The 26,309-nt window shown below is 37.0% G+C and overlaps 1 protein-coding gene across 6 annotated transcripts in view; it reads left to right on the forward strand.

The window, feature by feature from the left end:
- LOC150094189 (protein still life, isoform SIF type 1-like) overlaps positions 1-26,309 on the forward strand; it is an 881,056-nt gene that overhangs the window by 314,612 nt on the left and 540,135 nt on the right. For all 6 annotated transcript variants that reach the window (XM_090412285.1, XM_090412284.1, XM_090412288.1 and 3 more), the window contains exon 9: positions 17,568-17,835. In XM_090412285.1, coding sequence (XP_090268411.1) covers positions 17,568-17,835 — 268 coding nt within the window. The remainder of the gene's footprint in view (positions 1-17,567; positions 17,836-26,309) is intronic.

The raw sequence follows: 26,309 nt of genomic DNA on the forward strand, positions 1-26,309 counted from the left end.
GGAAAACATACCTTGTGCATTCTATCCTCCGCACACCTTAATAATGGAGTCACCATACAACACCACTCGCTCATCTTTCGTTAACTCTTTCATTCCATCATTATTTATTTTAATAGTTTTTACCTGAATTTTCTTAATTTCATTTCTTGCCTCATCCAATCCAATTCCACTTCTGAATCTTGCAACACATTCTCTCTATCATTCAATCTCTCTAACTCTCAACCACCTTTTCTCACTTTCACTCTCATTCATCCTTCTTTGTTTCCGTACTTTCGGTTTAATATGCATCCAACTTTCGCTGTCATTCTTCCCATTTGCGCACTCATTCATCTCTCTTTGTTTCTGTTCTTTCAGTCCAACATGTGTCGAACTTTTGCTATCATTCATTCTTTTTTCGCTATCATCCATTCTTTTGATTTTTTTCACTTTCGATTTCTGCGTCACTCCATTTCTAGTTTCATTCGTTCTCTCAATTTCATTTCCTTCCGCCACCCTCACCTCACTTTCATCCCTTTTAACATCCGTTACTGTTTTCAAATCGCTCTTTTTCTTTTTTACTGATTTTTTAACATTTTTTCGCCTCTCTTTCTCACCATCCTTCTCTTTCAAACATGCACCCATTCCCCCCTGCTACAATCTCGCTACTAACACTTTCTGTCATCAATTTCATATTTGCATTCATCAATTCCTCGTTCAGGTCACACTTTGCATGCACACACCCTTCTTTCATCCTCACCAAATATCCACAAATCATTTATGTAATCGAAAGAATACATATAACAGACCTCACACTTAACGAAATGACTGAAATCTAAATTAAAGTCATGGAATGACAATGCCGCTGCCATTTTTTGCAGGTTACTAAGTCTAATAATAATGATTTCGTAATTAAGTTTTGGCAAAAAAAATCCCCCACGCCAATAAAAAACCGGTAGCGCACAACGTTTACAGCCTCTTACTCAAAAAATTACGCATATATATTTAATTATTCCTAGAAAACTTATCCCAATCAGGAGCTCTTCTTATACATGTCACGGTGCTTTTCTCAGTAGAATTTCTGTTATAATATTAATATCTTTTAAGATTTATAATATCTTTATTTAGCTTGCAAAAAATATTTGCGTGCACCTTACCATTGTTGAAAATAATGCAAAAATCCTACAGTGACCTCTTAATTGCCCTAAATTTTGTTGATGATGTTGTGACTCAATTAAATACCGTTCATGAAACACCAGATTCTTCATTTAAAGATATTTACGATGAAGCATGTATAAAAGCCAGTATTTTTAATATTGACATTAAAAAGCCAAGGACTTAATCATAAATTAAAACAAACATTAAGGTCCAATGCTCTAGCTGATTCTGTAGAAAAGTATATCAGGAGAACTATTTCATTCCATTTATTGACTCAACTTCATGAACGTTTCACTCGGCACTCCAAACATTTTGAAATTTTTTTTTTTTTTTTTTTCTATTCTACCAAATTTAAAAGATGCTCCAACAGCAAGTGCCAGGGAAGATTTTCGTCAATTGTGTGAATTTTATGCCGGTGATTTGCCTTATACAAATCCAGCAATTTTGAACCCACGAATTCAAGTTGTGGTTTAAGAAATTTGAAAAACTGTTTGCAATAGCTCCATGCAAAAATGCCATTGATGCAGTTTCAAAGTGTGACAAAATGATATATCCTAACATCTATAACTTATTAAAAATATTTGCGAAGCTTCCGGTAACAACATGTGTCAGTGAAAGATTATTTTTTAACTTGTGCCTTTTAAAAACTTATTTAAGATCTACCATGACACAATCACGATTGAACGGACTGGCTTTGCTATATATATACACGCAGAGAGAGAGATTAATGTAACCGCGACCGAAATAATTCAAGAGCTTTCTAAAAAGAAAACTGGATTTTATTCTTTAAATACATTTTTATAATTACCTAATGAATTTTATTGAATGAATGAAATTTAATGAATTTTAGTTTGGATAAAAATATTTTTAATGCAAATTCATTGTATTAAAAATATTTTTAGCCATTCAACTCCCCCCCCCCCCCCAAGATTAAATCCTGGGTGTGCCAATGCAGAGTCTGTTGGTAGCGTTTTGTCTGTTAATTCAAGGAGAGGTACGAAAGATTGTGTGGATAGTTTGGGTCTCCCTAGATGAGTTGTCAGACTCCACGGAGGTGGCTTTGCAACAATAATAATAATATGTAGAAACTTGACAGTTGTTAAAGGAGTTCTATAAGATTGACACAAAAGAAAATTTTCAATACATGATGGAAGTTGTATAAGAGTGTGGTCAGTAAGCATGTGCATACTAAATTTTTTACTTATAGAGTGGTGAGCGAGAGGAATGGATTGCCCGAATTAGTTGTGAGTATCCTGACAGTGAATGGGTTTAAGTGAATAGGTATTGGGTCTATAAACTCCCCCCACACAATGAGCCTTCTGACTCCACAGAGATATTCATATAATAATAATAATAATGTTTTCTTGGTTATGTAAAAACTGTGTTCAGTTTTGGTTAAAAATAAGACAGTAAAAAAATCTTCTATGCAGATATCATAGTTTTTATGGTATGAAGTTTGGATTGTGTATTTTTGGAATGGCAGTCCAAATACTTTGTTTTGGGATTGCAGATTAAAGTACTTGCCTCCTAATTTACAATTTTGAAATGATGCTATTTTTGAATGAGAACTAGAAAAGTGAACAGAAATCAAAATGGAAAGTATCAAAGTTTCCTGAAATTTTTCACTCTATGAGGGTTATCTCAAAAGTTCTTGACCTAACAATGAAAAAACGAATTTATAATTTCAAAATTATTTTTCTTTTTCAACATCATCTCCCTTAAAACTAATAAATTTATTCCAGTGAGGCTCCAGCACCATTCCTGTAGTGGGAAGGGAATATCTGCCGTATTCCCCAAATCTGGGGAATAGGGTGGATGTTCCAACAATTCATAGTGCAGATCCCTTAATTTTCCTATTGCCAAAACACCTTTGTGGGCAGGTGCATCGTCCTGATGAAAGATGATTTTTTCCTTCTGCAAACAGAGTGTGTTCTCACGATTTGCATCTAGTCTGGTTAAAAAATTGGAATAATATTCCCTGGTTATTGTGTTACCCTTTTCAAGATAATAAACACAAAATACCAATATCATGACCTTTTCTGCTGATGGAAAACTGATTTTGTATTCTTTGGTGCTGAACAACTGGCTTCTGTCCACTGTTTAGATTCTGGTGTGTAACGGTGAATCCAAGTCTCATCCATAGTAATAATCGACACACAAAATCAGTTTTATTCTTGTTAAAATGCTTCAAGCACTGTTCAGAGATTTTCATGTGAGTGCATTTTTTGATCTGCTCTGAGCAAGCATGGCACCATCTTGTGCAAAGCTTTTTCATTTGCAATTCTTCATACAAAATATATCCTACATGTTCTTTTGAAATGCCTATAGTCTCAGCAATGCACTTTGACTTGCAGGTCATCTGATACCATATCATGCACTTGATCAATGATTTCTGGTGGTGTTACACTTTTTGGACGTCCTTCACATGGATCATCTTCAAGGCTGGTATGGCCACATTTCAACTTGGCATCTCATTTCTTAATTGTCAAACATGAAGGAGAAGAGTGTCCATACTTCAAGGCTGGTACGGCCACGTTTAAAACTCGGCAGCTCATTTCTTAATTGTCAAACACGAAGGAGAAGAGTGTCCATAAATCTCTATGAACTTTAAATGGATTTCTTTTGGTGTTAAACCTTCTTCTATAAAGAATTTTATAACCGCACGATATTCAATTTTATCCATTTCAAGCGATGCAGAAAACACTTTTGCTTCAGACAGCTGTATAAAACAAACTACTTGATAGAATGACTTGCAATATCACATGGATGCTTATGACAGATATACCAACTTAGAAAAAGAAAATCGTGCCGATAGTGTTGCTATCTATGGTTGAGGCCTAGAACTTTTCAGACCACTATTGTAGAAAGCACCAAGACTGCAGCTTAATTACAGGCCAGTTTGTGTATTCAGATTTGTAAATAGTGTTAGAGAGAGGTAAGAATGAGATACAGGAATCCACTGATTTGAACAGGATTCATTATGAGGACATGCGTGGATATGGTTAGGGAGTTGTGCATTAGTCATTTACATACATTATTATTATTACTTGCAATTTATAATTATAATTTGCATACACTATTATTATTTTTGACCTCCATGATATCATACCTCATCGACCACCTTAGACAACATTCTGTCATACCACTCCTTATCTGCTGTCTGTCACCCTCTCAGCAATGCATTCTATGCTCCTAATGCTCTGTGCAATCAGAGTCAACTTAATTCTTACCTCTTACTATTTCCTGTTTCATCTTTGAAGGTGTCTTTGTTCTAGCATATGAGAAATCTCCTCATTGTCAATCCAGTAAATACCTCTCAACAGCTTAAATGTTTCAATCATATAACTTTTTTGTCCTTTCCATCAGACTGCTGATTACATGTCCTCAGGTTTCATTTGGATTTCTTTGCTGAGATCACTGTTAGTTCATGTTTTTTCAGTGCTGCACCATTCCTCTGGGTTGACTTCACAACCTCTGCAATACATCCTCTGAACTTAAATTTTTTCTATGTATCAACACCTAAGATCCATCATAAGATCCTTTGCTTCCTCCATGTTTTCCAGTATAGTGCCTCCAAGAGCATATGCCAGGGGTGGGCAAGTTCTTCGGTAATAAGAACCACATATAATACTTTTCATACATTTTTGAATGTTCAAGAGCTGCAGAAAATATTATTTTGTGCCAAATCACTTTGCTTTCAGAGGGAAAATAGGCTATTTTGTTGAGTGACTAAATTATATTTCAAATGTTTTATCTTGTTTTTTTGCAGCTCTGATTCAGGAGGAAATTCAGATGCAAACTTTTCATGATTACATTCATGGTGGTGCTTTAAATTACTGGCTTTAAATTGGTTGATGGTTGTATGAGATAAGACACAGAGCCTTTTCACCCTTAACAGTAAAAGCAAAATCATCCTCCCATTGTTGGTTAAACACTCTCTTTTCTTGTTTGTATTTCTGTTTTATACTCTTTTGTTGCTCAGTCATTTTAAACATGGGTTTTATAACTTTCACTAAAAATCAGTCTTAACAATTTATTAACCAGAAAAGTACTTATCTACACTACACTAGTTATGTTCCTCTACCACCACAAGCGCATGACTTGTATATACTGCATGAAGATTGATGACACAGAGTCCAGGCAATGGAGGTGGCGGTTAATGCAGCGATCGTAGTAGTCACTTTTGGAACTAATTTGGTGGGAGCGACACAGGCCATCAAATGTTGAAACACTTTTTACCAACCTAATATGATAATAAAATCCACATTAAGAACCCTTTTGACCAGTACCATTTAAAAGCTAAAAATTTAAAGTTTCAAAATATCTGTTTTTTTTTTTTTATTTAAGTCCACATGGTTAGCCTAGGGGCTATGTGCTTCGCATATGCCTGGGGAAGGAGTGTCCTAGGTTCGATTCCCGTCGACGATATGAGGAGCTTAAGGATCTTTCTCAGTCATAGCCAAGTTAGCCAGTCTTGGTCGTGGACAGCAGGGTTTTCCCCCCAGTTTATGTGGGGTTTTTCATCCTGCAAGCAGACAAACCGGCCCTGTGAATACACAGGCTACAGCCAAAAATACATAATTCCTCATTAGGAGGGCTCAACCAGTCCTAAGAGGCAGTTGAGGAATTGGAGGGGGGGGAATCCCACACGAATAAATAAATAAACTTATCTCTAAAGTATTTACAAAATAAAATATTCTAATATTGGTACATACTATACTACTATAGATTATTAATATAAAATTTAGGAAAAATGGCAATGAAACCCAATATTGTCTTGGGAGCTGCACAGAGTTGCTTTGGAAGCCACATGCGGCTCAGAGTTGCAGTTTGTCCACCATTGGCATATGCAGTCTCCTATCAGTTGATTCCAAATTTCAAGACCTTGCATTTAGCTTAAGCTGATATCTCAATTCCTTTATTAACCTTTATAGCTTATACAAATCCTCCTAAAGAGCTATAACATAAGCACTATTACTAATAAGCTTCCTGAGCTTTTCATCATCTGCAAATAAGTAAATCTCTCCTTATAATCATATAATGATATCATTGACATAAAGATTGAATAATGAGCCAAGTACTGAGCTCTGTGGGATTTTCCTATTTCCTGATATTCCCTATTCCTCCATACACAACTATGATATCCATCTGCCAGCCTGGTTGTTCGAGTGGTTAGCATATCTGCTCTCCAACCAACAGGTTGTGGGTTCGAATCCCGCTGTGGACATGGATGTTTGTGATTGTCTTTAGGTGGAAGATGAATTTCATTGCCTAGTTTGAGGCCACCTCCCTGCTTTCTGGAGTCCTGAAGTGGCTGAAAAAGTTCCATGTTTGATCTCTAGAGCAGGGTTTCTGGATAATGTAAAAAAAAAATATATATATATATCAAATTGACAAAAATAGGAAAAAAAGGTACAAATGTACTATAGGTTTAGTAATAACCTATCATGGGTGGTAACCACATAAAAGAAAAGAAAAAAAAGCCAATTTCCAATGCAGTCCACTAGACTGATATCTCAACTCATACATTTCAACTTAAATATCAACATGTTATATGCCACCCTATCAAATGCCTTTCCAAAATCCAGAAGAATGACAGTATACTTTTTCGCTCATCCACTGCTCTTATATTTTACTATAAAAAAGTAGCAAGGTTACAGAAACAAGAGTACCTTCCTCTTAACAAATCTGTGCTTACCTTCATAAATAATATATTCCTCAAGTGCCAAATTTTGCTTATGAATTCTTACCAATTATTCCAAAATATTAACAACCACATGTGAAATACAAAACTAGTCTGTAATGTGATACTTACATTCTGCCACTACGTTTATGCAGTGACCACTATCTTCCCCTCCTTCGACTTCTTAGCAGCATGCTCCATTTCAAGATTTTCACTTAGCAACCAGGTCAAGACATAAGTTGCTTGGAACAATTCCTAAAAACGTGGTGAAAATATCTTGTCCCACTGCCTTGGTGATATCTAGTGTGCTCAGTATTCATCTTTATTCACTTCTAATCCTTAAATCTGTTCTGTCCATCTAGGGAAAAAAAAAACCACGTTTACCTTGATGAAACATACTAATAAAGGGATAATTAGACAGCTGTACTATGTCATCTGCATTGTCACCTAACAGTTGTCTCCTTCAGAGATGAAACATACTAATAAAGGGATAATTAGACAGCTCTACAACACCATCTGCATTGTCATCTAACAGTTGTTTCCTTCAGGAGGGTTATTGTTTGCAGGGACAAATCTTTTCTCATCCTACTGGCCACATATAGAACTCCTTGGGATTTTCTTTGGAAGTCTCTTCTTGTATTATAATTGTTGTGTACTTACTGCACTAGTCACCTTTCTCTAGCCTTTGTATTCTTCAGGCAACTGTTCTCCACCTCTCTCCCACTCCACCATAACATTTGTTTCATCTGCAAGTCCTCACCCATCCAAGTCTATGTGGGACACCTGTTTGTTGTGGACGGGACTCGCGGCTATGGTTCTAGTCCTTTTTGTTGTTTATTTTTGTACTCTGCTTTTGTTTCTATGCTCTTCTTCCTCTGAGTTTTTATTTACTATTGCATCTCCCTGAAAACTGTCGCTGGGATCCAGTGCCTCACTACTGTGTTTGCTATGTGGTGCAGTCCATAGACACCCAAAAAAGGAAGATCCTAGTAGTCTTACATTACTTTGACCTCTGTTTTTTGGCAAGAGGGGTGGTCATGGATGACTCGACCAGGATCAATGGGTTAGTGGGCTTGCCTGCAAGGGTCACCTTTGTTTGCACACAATGTTGCAGTAGAACTTTTTTCTCGTGGTCTTTTCATGGAACTTTCTCATGGAACTTTTTTCTCCTGGATGCTATTCTTACTAAATTTATCTACCTTTATTCTTACTAAACCACCAATTTCTGTGAAAGAAAAATATCTGCACTGCCAGTTTGGCTGTGTATTCCAAACCTTTTACGTTGCTTTAAATGTCTCTGAAATATGGCTATTTTCAAACTGCCTGCCATGGCTTTGCGATCTCTGCCCAATGTGGCAGTAAAGATCATAGAACAAAGACTGTAAGAGGAAAACCAGAATGCCCTAATTATGAGGGAGATCACCCAGCACATACTCCCAAGCAAGCCAGAGATGGAAGGATGAAAAGGAGATCCAAAAAATAAAAACCAAGCAGAGCATTCCCGTAGCAGGTGAGGAAGCAGTATATTACAAAAATTTGAATATCCAGTTGTAAATACTCGTATGCTGAAAAAGAAAATGTAAAGAAAGTGCTAGTATGGTAGCTTACACATCTTTCAATCCAACTTGCTGTGGGATTTCATTTTACTTGCTATCTCTCTCTCTAGAGCTCATAAAACAGAAAAATTGATATGCGTTTACCCCTGAAAACATGCCAAGAATGGTCCCACTACATGAGAATCCACTAACGAAACAAAATAATGGAACATGCATGACAGAATAAAAGACATTTCCTCCAGACTCTTTAATAGATGTACTTGGATACTTCCTTTCCCCTGCAAGAGTATAAAATAATACATATACTAAGTGCACTAGAGGGAGTTCACTTTGATTATGTCTTGGATAGTTTTTCTAATGAAGAAGAAATGATGAACACTGGCTTCACAATTCAGCAGAATCCTGACTCCAATATTGGTATTTAAGGCAAATGTCAAATTATCATATGATATTAGTAGAGAATGTAAACTTTCATGTAGTACTGTCATCTGAGGTTGAAAAATTTTGTGTAAGCTCACCAGGCAAGGAAATATCTTGGTCTTAGGCAGAATGCCATGGTTGCTTAATATATTACAGTCGTGTGTTCACTTTTGGGCATGTTCAATTTATAAGCTTGTGTTAATGCTGCTTCTTAACACCCTGCATAACTACGAATGTTGAAGCAAATATGGTAACTTTTAGGAGAAAGATTTATTTCATTACCCAACATATTGGTTGCCCTAAAGAAGTTTTTTTTTTTTTTTTTTTTTTTTTTTTGTAAAGGATTTCCAGATTATGTAAAAATATAGAAATATTTATTTAAAAAATTACATAAATAAATATTTTTGGTGCAAGTGTACTATTAGGTATAACATTAAAAATAATAAACCAACTTATATATATTTGTTTGTTTTCAATCTATGTGAAATAAAGAAAAAAAAACATACATTTTATCCATAATGTATGTAAACTTATTTATTTATGATCATGATCATTGTCACAAATTTTCAGTTCTAACCCTTATAGCATGTGTTTAATCACTTATGAGAGAAAAAAAAGTCAAACAGTTCCTTGTCTGCCATTATAAATAAATGTTGAAGGTAAAAATATTCAAAATAATCATAAAATCTCTCAATGAAATGAAACTGTTATAAATAAAACTTAGGTCTATACACATTAACCACAGTAGGTTTTCTGAAGATTGATTTCAAACCATTGTGGACAGACAGGACCAGTGATGTCATATAACATGGCAGCAAATGAGTGATCAATTGCAAAACATTTTAGGTTATATTTTTAGAATCAGTGTACAGAAAGTAATTCTTTTGAGAAAATATTATTAAACAAAACAGTAGTAAATCTTTCTCAACTTACCATTTCATGCTGTAGCTCCAATGTCTCTCAAGCTCTTCATTATTACCAGTCTTATGGTTTCACATGTATCCTTTACTCACTGAAGTGCTTGTATGGCTGCCACCATCAGATAAGCATGCAACTTATGGTCATCATAACTTACATAGGGGAAACAGAATGCACATAAAAGATGAACACAAACGATGCATTAAATACCTCCATTATGGAAAAACAGGCCTATCAGACCATGCACTTCAAACATACCATAAAATTGACTGGAACGGCCAAGTCCCTACGGCGCACCAAAACCTGGGTTTGAGAGAAAATTCAAAGAAGCCTGGGAAATGCTAAAACGCAATCAAACCTGAACAAAAATGATGGACTAATCATTCCAAGAATGCGGTGGGCCCATCTGCAACCCTTAAAGCAACCTGAACAAGCCCAGAAGAAAATCTCAATATTATTATTATTATTATTATTATTATTCAGGCCTCCATGGAGTCAAAAGACTCATCGTGGGAGGTCCTTCCTAAGAACATAAAGTCTGTCAAGACTCATCGAGGGGAGGTTCCCCCCTAATAAACACAAAGTCTATCATAACACTCCTTAAACTCATTGACCGTTCTTGCCCTCACCACTCTATCAGGCAATGCATTCCATGGCTCAACCACCCTCCATGCAAAGAAACCACTCCTCACCCTCTTGCTCACAGTTTCCTTTCATAACTTCCAGGGATGGCCTCTTGTCATCACTCCTTCACGCTGTTCAACAAAGTGAAAGAACTCCCCAGTGTCAACCCTGTAACCACCTCTCAACAGTTTAAAAGTCTCAATCATATCACCTCTCCTCCTTCTATCCACCAAACTCTGCAGTCCACATTCCCTCAGCCGATTCTCATAACTATCCTTATACAGTCCTGAGACCATCTTTGTCATCTGTCTTTGTATCTTTTCCACGGTTAATTTATCCCCTTCAAATCCTGGGGACCAAATCTGAGAACAATAATCCAAGTGTGGTCTGATCAGAGACTTATACAACTGAATGATAACTCTCTTATCTCTGCAGGTCAGTGTCCTTCTCAGATTTGGTCCCTCTGTGCAGCAATCCTCTGTGTTACCTTCACCACCTTTGCAATATGTCCCCTAAACTTCAGGTTTCTATCAATCATCAACCCCAGATCTCTTGTCTCCCCAACTTCCTCTAGTATAACTCCTCCCATAGAGTATGCAGCATCCCATCGATGTTTCCCAAACCTCAAGACCTTACATTTTGCTGCATTAAACTGACACCCTCATTCATTTGCCCATCTATCTAGCTTATTCAAATCCTCTTGCAGGGCTACCACATCTGCACTATTACTAATAATCCTTCCCAGCTTCGCATCATCCGCAAACAACTGAATATCCCCTTGCAATCCACTGGCAATGTCATTGATATAAAGGTTAAATAATATAGGTCCTAGTACTGAGCCCTGTGGGACCCCACTTGTAACCTTCTGTCTCCTTGAAACTGCTCCACCATACACAACTCTCTGATACCTATTAGACAGCCAATCCTGAATCCAGTTGACCAATTTGACATCCAGACCCATGTGTCGCAACTTAAATATCAGCTTATCATGTGGCACCCTGTCAAATGCCTTAGCTAAGTCTAAGAAAATTACAGTATATGCCTTTCCCTCATCTAATGTTCTTGTAACTTTATTATAAAAGGCTAGCATATTGCTAAAACAAGAGCGCCCTTTCACAAATCCATGTTGACTCTCACAGATAACCCTCATCTGCCCAGTGCCGTCCTTCCCAGCTTCGCATCATCCGCAAACAACTGAATATCCCCTTGCAATCCACTGGCAATGTCATTGATATAAAGGTTAAATAATATAGGTCCTAGTACTGAGCCCTGTGGGACCCCACTTGTAACCTTCTGTCTCCTTGAAACTGCTCCACCATACACAACTCTCTGATACCTATCAGACAGCCAATCCTGAATCCAGTTGACCAATCTGACATCCAGACCCATGTGTCGCAACTTAAATATCAGCTTATCATGTGGCACCCTGTCAAATGCCTTAGCTAAGTCTAAGAAAATTACAGTATATGCCTTTCCCTCATCTAATGTTCTTGTAACTTTATTATAAAAGGCTAGCATATTGCTAAAACAAGAGTGCCCTTTCACAAATCCATGTTGACTCTCACAGATAACCCTCATCTGCCCAGTGCCGAATACGGTCCCTTGCTACTTTCTCCAAGATCTTAACAACTACTGATGACACACAGACTGGTCTCTAATTAGACACTTCCAGTCTGTTACCACCCTTATGCAATGGCACTATCTTACCTTCCTTCCATCCCCTGGGCACCTTTGCTGAAGCCAGACTTTCATTGAAAAGCCAGGTTAAAGGCACTGTCAGTTCCCTAGCACATTGTCTCAAAACTCGTGGTGAAATACCATCCAATTCCAAAGCTTTATTGACATCCAGAGGTCTCAGTATCTGAAACATACTCTCCTCCTGTACCTCTAAACCTTGAACCTGCCCTATCCCTCTAGCATTAAAACTGACTCCTCCAGAATGAAATACTCCAATAAAGTGGTCATTGAACAATTCCACTATGTCCTCTGCATCAGTCACTCTATTCCCATTTTTATCCCACAATATCATTCTTCCACAGTCATTTCTCCTCCTACTGGCCACATAGCTAAAAAATTCCCTAGGATTTTCTTTGGATCTTAGGGCCAATCTCCTCTCATATTCCAGTTTCGCTTTCCTTACCACACTAGTCATTCTTCTGGCCTGTGTCTTATATTCTTCACGCATCCTCTCTTCACCTGTCTCCTTATATCTCTTCCATAGCCTCTTTTTTACATGCAATTCCTATTTAATATTGTTTGTCATCCACTTTACTCCAAATTGTACCCTCTTCTTCACTCGTGGTATGCAACTTATCATTGCTGCTAACAAATATTCTTTCACAATTTCCCATGCACAAACGATATCCCAGCCTTCCAAATACTCCCTCCATGAAACTTCTCGAAGTTGACATCTAAGACTATTATAATCACCTGCATTATAATTCCACATAAGTTCCTGTTTCTTTGATACTCCTGCATGTCTATTCATTTTCCAAGTCAAAACCATATGGTCCCTCTCTCCAACTGGTGGGAGAGATGTCCTCTCAGTTATTATCAACTCTTCTGATGCTATAACCAAATCCAAAACTCTTGAACCTCTTGTTCCCTCTATTACATGTTGCCTAAGACATTTGTCCCTCAAGAATTCTAGAAATTCCATTCCACTATTGCTACATGCATCTTCCTCTCTCCGATTTATACTACTGTAGTTAAAATCTCTCATAACAATCATTCTTCTTGCACTTGCCAAACTTAGCTGTCTAAACATCTCCTGGTCCCCATCCTCTGTGCTCCTGGGTCTGTAGCAACACCCCACTAAATATCCTACCTCTACCTCACACCATGTGCTCTCAAAATCATTTGCCTCATTTCCTTCCAAAGCTTCCACTCTTAGAGAACGTAGGTCATTGCTTATCATAAGCAGCACCCCACCACCACGCTTTCCCCTCCTATCCTGACGAAAAATGCTATACCCAGCGACTTCTATTCCTTTTATTATATCCCCTTCTGTCAACCATGTCTCAGTGATCCCAATAATTTTTGGCCAGGCTGATGCTATCTGTGCCACCAATTCCTCTCCCTTATTCTGGATACTCCTGGCATTAGTATAAAGTATATAAATGCCATTTTTTCTATACCCAGCATTATCCCTTCTAGACTCCACTGGGCTCAGTGTTACCTGACATCGTCTCCCTTCTCCCAAGTATCCATTCCCACAAGAGGCCACCCCTGCTATCATCCTCCCTGGGACACACTGACTCATTCAGAACAGCAATCTCTCCAGATGCCTACGTCCTTCCTCATTCAAATGTAAACGGTCTCTCGTATACAATTCCTCTCTTTCCTCAAACACACTCCAAGCATCCACATATACCACTCCTCTCTTGTCACACATTCTTGCTATTATGCCATTCAATATCTTCTGCTCAGCTCATCATTATCATACCTAGGCAACACACACACACACTATTTTTCCTCTCTCTGTCTTCTTCAGTACAGTCTCAACCAAAAACCTCATATCTCTCGCTGGCCGACTTACATTACCACTCAAGTCATTCGTTCCTACCATCACAATCATCTCATCCACCCTTTCACCTCTCTTAATTGCCATAGCCACCCTTTCTGTTGTTCCTCCTGGCAAACACTCCTCACGCATCCTATCTTGAACACCACAGATCAAACACCACGGATCATTGGGTCGCCATACATTATACCTCTTACCATTCCCTCTCTCCTATTGTTTTCATTCTCTCCTCTTCTTTCATTTCCATAGGTCTCTCTCATTCCCTCTCCTCTACTGCTATTCTCTCTTCTAGCATTCCCATACCTCTCTCTCCTACTGTTTCCATTCTCTCCTCTTCTAGCACTTCCATACATCTCTCTCATTCCCTCTCTCATACTGTTTTCATTTTCTCCACTTCTAGCACTTCCATATCCCTCTCTCATTCCGTCTCTCCTACTGTTTCCATCCTCTCGTCTGCTAGCATTCCCATACCTCTCTCTCATTCCCTCTCTTCTACTATTTCCATTCTTTTCTCTTCTAGCACCCCCATACCTCTCACTCATACTCCCTAAATTCTCTCTCTCTCCTACTCTGATTCTCCTTGCATTTATCTCTTCCATTCTCCTAATCTTATCTTTCATACTTCTGCTCTCATTCACAAGACATTCCACCTCCTCTTTCAACTCATTTATCTTCCTCTGCAGATCAATCACTCTTAATCTAAATTCACTCTCCCAAACAAAACCATCTCCTAAACTTTCACAGTCACTCACACCTTCCACACTATCAACTATTATTTTCTCATTCATATATATCTTTTTTTCATTCTCTCCTATCACACTACTTGTCTTCCTACATTCATTCCCCGTTCCTGGAGCAACAAAGTCGGATATCGATATTTCTAATGCACTTATTGAGAGGACTTTAGAAATGTTTAATTAATGTAGTTCTGTTTTTAATTTATTTTTATATTTATCATTTTTTTTTCTAATTCTATTTTATTTTATTTATTTATTTTTTTTTTAATATTATTAATTTAGTTTTTTTTCTCCACTAGAGGTCAGGCTAGATAAAAGGTTAATTATTATTATTATTATGTGACACCTCCAGGGGAGTCCAAAGACTTATTGAGGGAGAGTGTGCAACAGCATCGAATGATTAAATCCCTTCCAACTACTAACCACGCTCAAACTTGCTTAACTTTTTGCGTGAGCCATTAGTAGCAGAGGGCTCTACCAATCGACCAAAGCAGTTTAGATTCATTTTACCTTTGTAAAGTGCAGTGGCATGTAACTTGTATCTTATACATATGTATTTTCCTGATGATGACCTCAATACAGAGGTCGAAACATCGAATATTACTTTCCTAATATTAAATAAAGTAATTATTTTAACACGTATGTTGTGTCTCCATAAATTTCTAACTGTGAAAACCAACCATAGTGATTGCCCTTCTCTTGTTCACTAAATGTATTTTCCTATACATTTCTTTTCACCACTTCCCATTCCCTTATACTATAGTAGCATTCCACTAAATAATTCATTCTATCACCACATCACTCTGTACTGCTAGTATTTTTTCTTTGCATATCCACTTTGTGTGACTAATCTTCAACTGCAATCCCCTCTTCCTTTCATTTCCTCCTGTTCTCATGAAAAACGTTGTCAGGATATTCATCCAACTGTGTTTCACTTATCCCAACAATCACTGTTGATATTTCTGATATTCCTTGTGCTCATATATAAACAAAACAAAATCTAGTCCTTTTTACCATCATTCCCTACCGGGAGTGATGGTAAAAACAGATGGATATGGGATAGACGAATAGATATGGGATAGATGAACAAATGGATATGGGATAGACGAAATGGAGATGGTGAACAAACGAATATGGGATAGACAAAGGATAGACATTCCTTTGTATATCCCATATTCTTCTATGTCTTCACTCAGTCAAATACTTGTCATTCCATCCTTGCCTTCCAAACTGTGAAACCTTTCATTTAGCAATTATTTAGTGTAATGTAAATATTTGTATTTATATATGTTGTATTTATATTATTTGTATGTTTGCATTTAGTATAACTGGAGCTTGAAAAATTTTGGTGCTGGCTTACCAAAAGGTAAGTCAGGCAAATATCACTAATCGGGTGTCAGCCTATGTTCACCAATATCACTTTCATTCATGGACCTGGTCAATTTGAAAATGCTTTTCTGATGGGTTTCTTTTCGGATGGGAAAATGTATCTGATGGGTTTCAACCCATCAGATACATTTTATCTGATGGGCTTCAATATATCAGATACATTTTATTATCATCACACCCTCCATGGAGTCTGTAGGCTCATCTTGGGAGGTTCATTCAACTGACAACATATTTATTATATTGAACCTTAAAATTCTTAACAACATATTCTGGTAATGTGCTCCGTACCCACAATTCTACAGTAAAAAAATATACTCTCCACACCTTTTTTGACCACACTATTACAGGGATGGCCTCTGGTTCTTTCCTTCTCACCTTCTGCTGTTTTGATAATTTCCACAATATCAATCTGATAAAATCCTCTCGCTAATTTAAATATTTCTATCATATAATCTCTTTTCCTCCTATCCACTAAACTGTGTAATTTCCATTCTTTTAGCTTCTCTCTGATAGGCTAACATTCCAAAATCCTGATACTTAGTCACTTGTCTCTGGACCTTTTCCAATGTTTCCACATCAGTGTTTCCACACATATGAAAACTAGATGACCAAATCTGAACACAATAGTCCAAGTATGGGCTGACTTATCAGTGACACATTACTAACTTATTAATAAATAAATATTATTTATTAATTAGTGATACATGGTCATTTTCACGTTTTCAGTTCTACAACGTATGGCAACATGTCTTGAATGACTTCTATGAAAAGTTAAACTACTTTTTCTCTGCCATTATAAACAAAGGTTCAGAGTGGATGGACAGGATCAGCAACTGGAAACGCATTTAGATTAATTTTTTTTAGATTTCAATATAAAGAAATATGTTTTTTTTTTGGGGGGGGGGAATATATATCTATATATAAATCTGCAATACTAAACTGTGTAATTTAGTATTGCAGTTTTCTCTTCCTTTCGAGTTTGTTCAAATTTTGCATATTCCATCATGGGGCACAAAAATAAGCCAGTTACCACTGTCAGTAATTAAGTCATTTCAGTTTTACATTATCATTAAAAATGAATAAATAAAACATTATTACTATGAAGCAAAAAGTGGTTACTTTATGCTATGCCTGAGCAGAGCGATCTTTAAATATCTTTAGGATGCCTGTATATCCTGTTCTTTTTGATTGTATTCCATTATGACAAAAATTAGTCCTAATCAACAAAACATAATCATTAGTTTGTATTGAGTGACATGCCTGAAAAGGAGCAATAAGTGAGGCAAAAATACAAAATTTTTTAACATAACACATGCTATAGAATAAGTATTACATAAGTAAAATAGGCAGTTAAACTAGTCTTCTAATTTTTTTTTTACTCATCTACTAAAACTTCTCCTCATCACAGATGAGCAGAGAGTGTCTTTTTCAAGTCTTGAGTATAACATATGATTTTTAAAAATACAACTAAGAAAAAAATACATTGTGCTCTTAGTTTGAAATCTTTTGGATGTAATATTATACCCTTAGAAAATTATTTTGATTAAAAATAAATATAATTATTGACTCTTATTTTTTTTTAGATTCCTGAGTGTCAAAAAATGGCTCCTAAGAAAGCGGCAGCAAATTGAACTTGCAAGAAAGAGAGGTTGGAAAGGATACTGGGTTTGTTTGAAAGGCACTACACTACTTTTCTATCCATGTGATAATAGAGATGGTAGAGCTATTGATAGTACACCCAAGCATCTTATTATTGTAGATGGTGCTATCATGCAACCTATTCCTGAACATCCTAAACGTGATTATATTTTCTGTCTTAGTACTGCTTTTGGCGATGCCTATCTCTTTCAGGTATGATATTATTCATTATACCTTGGTTTACTTAATTATTCTTTCAAATTTATATAACTATTGTCATTTTTTTGGCAGTTCACTATCAAATTAAAAAGAAATGATAATTATGTAGGAAACTTTGATTTCAATCAAAGAGTAAAAATGAGTAGAAATGATATAAAAAAAGAGAAAAAAAGAGTAGAAATGATATAAAATGAAAATGGTATTTTCATTTTATATCATTTCTACAATAAACATTGAACTGAACGTGAAGACTCAAAGCACCTCGAACCAAATTTGAATTCTAGGTTACAGTCAGTTTATTTTCTTTTCCCCTTCCATTTCTTTCATTGTACTATATGACTGAAGTTTTTCTTACACTGAACATCATAAAGAGAGACCCAGCATGTCTTCCTATCCCACAGAAACAGCTTTTTCGCTAAGAAATCAACAGTAACAGCTTGAAAGCTGTTTCTGTCTATTTCTTAGCACCTGCTAAACAAAGTATCAGACATTTTGTAAATAACATGCTGTAGGCATACAAAGTAACAGGATGCAACATGTCATTAACGATCCACTTTCTGCATTCACATTTGAATTTTGTTCTGTTTGCATTTGACATTTCTTGTATAGAATACTTAGGCAAGTGAATCTCCAGTATGTTTGCAGAATATTGCTGTTTCTTAATTACTACACCGGTGTCCAAAACCTAAGGACAACACTATTTCTGAAGATTACAACTGCAAATTCAGATGAATCAGCTTGTGGCGGTTTGTATAACAGATGATTTCAAGTAAAAAGGGGTATGCACATTCAAATTTTTTGAATCGTGCACAAAGGGGTCTTCTGATAGCACACAACAGAATAAAAAGCAAAAGGCTGTGCTAATCCAATTGTGTTTGAAGGAAGCTCTTTTTGTGAAGGAATAAAGTTGCAAACTTGGATGTCTCTTGTAATGTCTCAAAGATATCATCTAGTTCAGTGTTTCTCAACCTGTGGTCCGCGACGATGGGCAGGTGGTCTGCAGACAGACTTAAATTAATTAAACAAATATATATTTTTTAATTTAAAATTGAATAAGTAAAAATTATTGAAATCAAATGGAGACTTAAAGAAACAACAACAAATATCATCAGAATGTTCAAAGGTGGAAGCAATAAAACTATATTGTTGTTCACTTCATCCTTTTTTATTATTCGTCATTCTGCCACTAAATTTGTAGTGGCAGAATGACAATAATGAAAGAGGGGTGAAGTGAACAATAATATAGTTTTATTGCTTCTGTCTTCCCTTGCTGTTTCATCAGATTTGAAGTGAACATGTGTTATCCACATTTCAACCAATGGCTTGTTGTTTATTGATTTTTATTATTGAAGGTTTCCCCTCTTCAACCAAGGCTCAGTATATCTTGAGAATTACTAAGTGATACTTGGACAAAGTGTGTCCTGAGTTAACCCCAGTATTATATATTTATATATTTTTCAGAAACGTTTTTCAATAATAAAAAAGTGTCTTAGAACTAGGACTTTGAAAAGAAGGGTAAATGAAATAGGTGATGCTAACCCTAGTGATACAAGTGTTGTAACAGCGAGTAAATCTGATACTATTAAAGAAGAAATGAGCAGTTCAAAGAAAAAATATCATCGAATGTTCTAAATGTCGTTGCATTTTTCGACGACATTTAGAAACCAAATATTGTGATGTGAAAAATAAGCCAATTGAATTTTTTCAGTGACGTTTAGGAACATTAAATCATGGGAAAGATATAGTTTCGGCCATGGGTTCCATTAATAACAAGGCACTGGAAGCATCCTATCTCTTAAGTGTGCGCATAGCAAAAACAGGGAAACCTCATTCTATTGGGGAAAATTTGCTACTTCCAGCTATAAAAGATGTAGTAAAAATGATGTTTGGTAACAAGTTACTAAAAAGATGTTGATTTGATTCCTCTTTCAAATGACACTGTCGGTTGCAGAATAATGATATGGCAGGTGACGTAGAATCTCAGTTAATCAAAAGAGTTAAGAAGAGCCCTTATTATGTGTTACAAATAGACGAACTACTGATGTTACAAGTGATGCACAGTTAATATGCTACATAAGATATGCGCATCATAACAACATTCATGATGAAATTCTGTTTTGTAGAACTTTGCCATACCGAACAACTAGAGAAGAAATATTTCACACTCTCAATAGTTATATAATACATAAAGGGATCCAGTGGGAAAAATGTTCGGATAGAGCTTGCGACCTTATAGGCAGGCATAGTGGGGTTGTTTCTATGGTCAAGGAAGTAGCTCCGGATATGAATTGGGTACGTTGTTTCATACGTAGGGAAGCATTAGCATCCAAAGGAATGCCACTAGAATTTAAAACTGTGCTATATAACGCTGTAAAGCTAGTTAATTTTATTAAAGCTTGACTGTTAAATAATAGGTTATTTTCAGTACTCTGCGATGAAATGGTTAATGAATATATACAACTTTTGCTTCATTCTGAAATTCGCTGGCTTTCCAGGGGCAAAGTACTAACAAGGTTATTTCAATTAAGACACGAAGTTTTATTATTTGTTAATGAACATAATTCTGATTTTGCATCACTCCTTGTTGGCGAAGCATGGTTATCAACACTATCCTATCTTTCAGACATTTTTTCGAAATTAAATGACCTAAATCTCTCCCTTCAGGGAAATTCTTTAACTGTTCTTGATGCCTACGACAAAATAAAAGCATTCGAGAAAAAACTGGTTTTATGGATTAATTATGTAAAAGACGGACAATTTGCACCTTTTCCAACATTGGAATCCTTTTTAGTGGAAAATGATATTTTTGTTGATTCTGAGTTTCTGGAAAGGGTTTGTGACCACCTCAAACCTCTGAAACAGAATTTTGAAACATATTTTCCAAATAACTTTTATAAGAAATTTCTGTGGGTTCACGATCCATTTCAGGCTTGCAGGCATGAGAACGACCTTTCGTTATTGAAAAAAGAACAGTTAATTGAGCTTTCAAGTGACAGTGTACTTAAAATGCAATTCCGTGATCGTGGCTTGGCTCGATTTTGGATCTCACCTTCAGTGAGAAGTGAATTTCCCAAATTATCTGAAGAAGTATTGAAAATCGTCATTCAGTTCTCTACAACCTATCTTTGTGAGAAAGGATTTTCATCGCTCCTTCAAATAAAAACAAAATACAGAAATCATCTTCATGTGTGTGTGCCAATCTTCGACTTGAATTTGACCAATATCGAGCCAGATATCCAGCAACTCTGCAAGGGCCGAGAAGCTCAACGATCTCATTAAAAGTAAGTAGTAACATAATTAGATCATATTATTTATTTGTTTAATAAAATTTAAAACTTTGTTCAATGATGATACAGTTTTAATCGTTTACGTCCAGTTTAATTAATTATGCTTCCATATGTATTCAAAACATGTTTTTAGATTTATTATGTTATAAATGGCACAGTTTTTCCAAAATGTTGGTAATTCCTACTTAGGTTTTTAAATAAATTACGAAAAGTCAAAATGACATATAGGGAAATAAATTAAAAACACTATGTTTATTTTTGAAGTAAAACTTTAATTCCAACATTCTAAAATGTTATTTTTCTTGGTTTTCTGTTCGCAAATTCATCAATGACATTGTCGAAGTGTATTTCACCACTCAGTTGCTGTTTTATAGACAGTAAGGCAAGATTTCTTAAACGCCAAAAAAGTGCCATCTGGGGCTACGCCTCTGTAACTTAGTAGTCTGTAGAATTGTTTTAGACATTTTATCTGATGGGAAAGAATTATTGGAAAGCTTTAAGAAGGCAACAGAATTACTGTTATTACCAGAAAGTTTGGAATCTTATATAGCATTGTATGTAGGCTTTGTTTAGCAGTGTTTCAAACCAATTGATGTTCCAGACACTTGCTAAGAAGTCGACCTCGCTCTGCTAAAGAGCATGAAGACAGATTTTTGGTTATAACAGTAAAACGTAATTGATGCACCATGGCAGGTCAGCTTAAAAGGCAGCTTCATTCAAGCACAGGTACTATCTCAACAAACTTTGGCAAAATGTCTGCAACAAGTAGGGCTATATACCTGAAGGCCTGTAGTCTGCATTCCTTTATCCACAGCTCATCATAGAGTGCATCTTCAGTGATGTTGTATCATTAAAAATTGGAAGACACAAATGGACTAATGTACTCTTTATAGATGAGTCATTTTAGCCTTTCCTCTGATTTTATACAACACTTGATCTGGTATGAAAGTAACACTTCTTACCATTGCAAGAGTCTTCTTGAAAGCAATGGATACAGTGGTGCACGGATCATGGTTTGGGAAGGCATTATGCTTAATGGACACATCAAGCTACAAGTGCTGGAAAAAAAAAGGACTATGACTGGTGAACGAAATTGCAATGAAGTTCTTGAACATCATGTTCAGTTGTTCTGTGGTGCTGTAGGCAAAGAATTCATTTTTATGGATGATAGTACCATGCCTCATTGTACAGTGGAGATACTTCTGGAGACCAAGGATATTAATCGAATTAAGTGGCTAGCATGTTCCCAGATCTCAGTCCTATACAACACATTTGGAATGCAATAGGGAGATGTACTGCTGTTCGAAAATCCCCTCCAGAAAACAAACAAGGCCTTACCCTTGCTCTGAAAAAGGAGTGAGCCAGTTTACCTAAAGAACTTTTGGATCACTTGGTGCTAAGCATGGTATGACGTCATAAGAGCTGCATCACAGTTCATGGGGACATGGTCCATACCGAAATGTTTCTTCGCTTAGTTTTCTATAAGCACTGTATGTTAATTCTTTAACTATGTCCTTAGGACATTTGTAACTTTTGCCAGAAACATATTACAATTTAATTTTTATGAAATTTATAACACATTTTTTGTGTAATATAATGTATTAGTATGCTGGCAATAAATTTATATCCACATTTGGCTGTAGGTCATAAAAAATTTTTTTCATATACATGCAAAAATGTAGTTTGTCTTTAGTTTTTGAACTACATTGCATTAAAATAAGCTTATGCACTACCTAGAAAAACCTGTCAACTAATAAAATTGACAATATAAATTTCATCATTTTAGATTTAGACTGTGGAAGGGATCTTTAAGCTTTTCACCTATAATGGACAGATGCAGTGGAAAAGTTTAAATTAAAGATGCTAAGAAATTATGTTTTTGGTTTAATCTTTTGCATAAGTGTAAGCAAATTTTGCTCATGAAGTGTCTTCATGACTGGAATACTTGTATATAGAGGTTAATGCCTTCACATTAATTGCCTTAGTATCCCATAATGCAAAGCACACATCCTTTAGGGTGTGTATAATGATACACACACAGACAAAGAAATTAGCATACCAAGAAGGAAGCATAGGATTCAACTGAAATTTTATTGGTGTAATGATACAAGTGAGTGATACACATGATGACAGAAACAGAGCTGAAGGACAGTTACAAAAAGGGATCTGTGGTAGGCAATCAGGTCATCATCAATAGCACGTTGCACCGCCTTGTGCGGTGTTACATGCTGCAATATGGTCTGGCATGGTCGCGAACAGATGCCTGATGTTGTCCTGCAGCAGACCTGGCCCACACGTATTGGATGCTGTGCTCCAAATCCCGGATATTGTGGCACGGTGGGAGCTGCCATTTCAGCTGCTCCCAAACATGCTTGATAGGGGACAAGTCCGGGGAGCAGGCAGGCCATGGAAGTGTCTGTAGATGATGTAGGCAGGCCTGGGCAACCCAAGCCATGTGCAGATGGGCATTATCCTGCTGGTATAGCACTCCTGGTATTCCAGCCAAGAATGGGAGAACGTGGGACCATAGGATGTAGTCCACATACCACTGCCCCATCAATGTGCCATGTATCACTACGAGGAGTGATCGGCTATCGTAGGCTATGGCTCCCCAGACCATAATGCCTGCTGTACGGGAGGTGTGGTGCTCGATTGCGAGGTCGGGATTGTGTCCTTGACCAGGGGTTCTTCACACCAGGACACGATGATCATCTGTCCCCAAGACGAAGTGGCACTCATCGCTGAAGACCACATGTTGCCGCCAGTCTGTGGCGTTCCATGTTGCTCTCGCCTGGAACCACTGCAAACAGAGTCAGCAGTGTTAATGGGAGAACACATAAGGGGCACTGGGATCGTAGATTCGCCTCTGCAAGGCATCAGGAAATGGTTCATGGGCACACAGGAGCCCCTACATCTGCCTGTATAGTGGACTGGGTCACCGTGGGATCCCTCCATGCTTGCCGCATGATCCGTTGATCCTCTCTAGCATTGGTCCTCCTGATCCGACCGGTGCTGCTCTGCCATGTGGAAGTGCCGGAATGTGTCCACAGCTCCCAACACTGTCGAACGGTGTTGTCAAAACTGTTCATGTTCACGCTTATATGGCACGCCGACCACCCTCTGGTTTTTAGGCCAATGATCATGCCTCTGTCAAAGTCCGTAAGTTACTTAAATCGACGTCTCTGGCGTCTACCCAGCATTATTGTCACTCTGTACTCTAGCTTGCATCGTCTGGTGCTTTTCGCTTTAATCAGCTATCGACTACACGCCGGCTTTATAAGGCTGCCGGTTCGTGCTTGCAGCACTACCGCAGGGTGTGTGGGCATGCGCAGTCGCTCCAAACTTGGATCATTTGCATACCACCCCGCACTCTAGCTATTTGCTTAGTTTCAATGTTGTACCACGTTTTCTTCCAAGCGTGCTAATTTCTTTGTCCGTGTGTGTATATTATGGCAAGGGCCTACCCCAGGCTAGTTTCGACCTTTATTGAGATATGTTAAAGTGTGGGGATACCTTGCCAAAAACTCTGAGTAATCTACAAGGTCACTCTAATTCTCACTGAATGATCCTAAAGATTCGATCACTCTTGACCTAAATCACTCGAGAACAGCACACTTAGCAGCAGTTCCACTCAGAGACAGGCAAGGGCCAATCACTGAGCCTAGCATCTCTTCTCTTCACGAAGCAAGTAAACCCAATGATAACCATTATTAAATGCCAAGAAGTTATACTCTTGGTTTAATTCTTTGTCCAAGTGTAAGCAAATAAAGTTTGCACATAAAGTGTGCACACAGGATATACAACTGGGCTACTTATATATCAAGACTAATAACTTCATGTCAATTGCCTTAGTATCCCATAATGCAAAGCACGCATCCTTTACGGTGTGTGTAATGCTATGCATTTTAGTAGCCCTTCCCACTAATGCAAAACATAGCATAGAAAAAAAAAAAATTAATTATCAAAAAAAATTGACATTTTAAATGTGAATATTTTTTGACTCTTCATGACTTATAGGCCACCCTGTAAAAACAACTTTTAAGACTGCATAATATAAACTAAAATAAAAACAACAAAGAAAGTGCCTGTAGTAAATTCAATAAGCCTTTGTATGCAAGTGTGCAAGATAAATGCAGGCTTTTCTTGATTCCTTGTATTTGTTATGATGCACTTAATAGGAATTTTTACTGGCTGAACACTGAATCTTTCTACTGATTCAGATGAAACTGAATATCTGAAAATTTCTGAAGTGCTACTGAATATCTGGTGCATCCCTAATCAAAACTTGATTATGGGTCCCAAGTCTATGCTTCTTTTCAGGGAGAGTACACTGCAATGGTTAGGCCCTATTTACCATCAAGCCATCAGAATTCTAACTAGAGTATTTCACACTTTACCCATTCCTAGTCTGTATGTCGAAGCAAATGAACCACCTTTGTCAATTCAACGTCAACAGCTATCTCTATTATACTCAACAAAAATAAAATGCCTGCTAGACTATCTCACATGGCAAACTGTTTTTTTGTTCATAATGGGAGAATCTGTATAAACTGCCATAAAACCTTTTGGTTTGCAGATAAAAGATACTCTTATATACCAGCATGTTGCTTTCTTGTCAGCAGACTATCAATTCTATGTATATTCAATTATTATTATTATTACCACTACCCCAAGACCTCATGGAGTCAGACTCATCTCGGAGGTCCTTTTATCACACACAGCTCATCATACTGTGTCTTAAACACACTCAAACTCCTTGCAGAAACCACACTCTCAGGCAAGGCATTCCAATCATTTTCATCTTTACACAAAAAAAAACCTGCCTCTCACTCCCCTACTTACGCCCTCTTTATACAGTTTCCAAGGATGACCTCTGGTTCTCCCCTGATCTCCCACTATTTTCTGTAGAACTTCTCCAGCATTGATCTTATAACAACCCCTTACCAACTTGTAGGTCTCTGTCATATTTTCCCCCTCTTCCTCCTGTCCACCAGACTGCAAATTACATCTTCTCAATCTTTCCTCATACTCGACATTCCAGAGGTCAAAAACTACCTTAGTCAGTTGCCTTTGGACCCTTTCCAACATCTCTTCATCATTCTAAAAGCCAGGTGACCAAATCTGGACACAATAGTCCATGTGTGGCCTAATGAAAGCCTTATACAACGGAACAAGAATCTC

The sequence above is a fragment of the Typopeltis vanoorti genome, chromosome 22 (genome assembly GCF_054136105.1).
Source record: "Typopeltis vanoorti isolate ZY-2024b chromosome 22, IOZ_Tvanoo_1.0, whole genome shotgun sequence".
NCBI classification, from domain to species: Eukaryota; Metazoa; Arthropoda; class Arachnida; order Uropygi; family Thelyphonidae; genus Typopeltis; species Typopeltis vanoorti.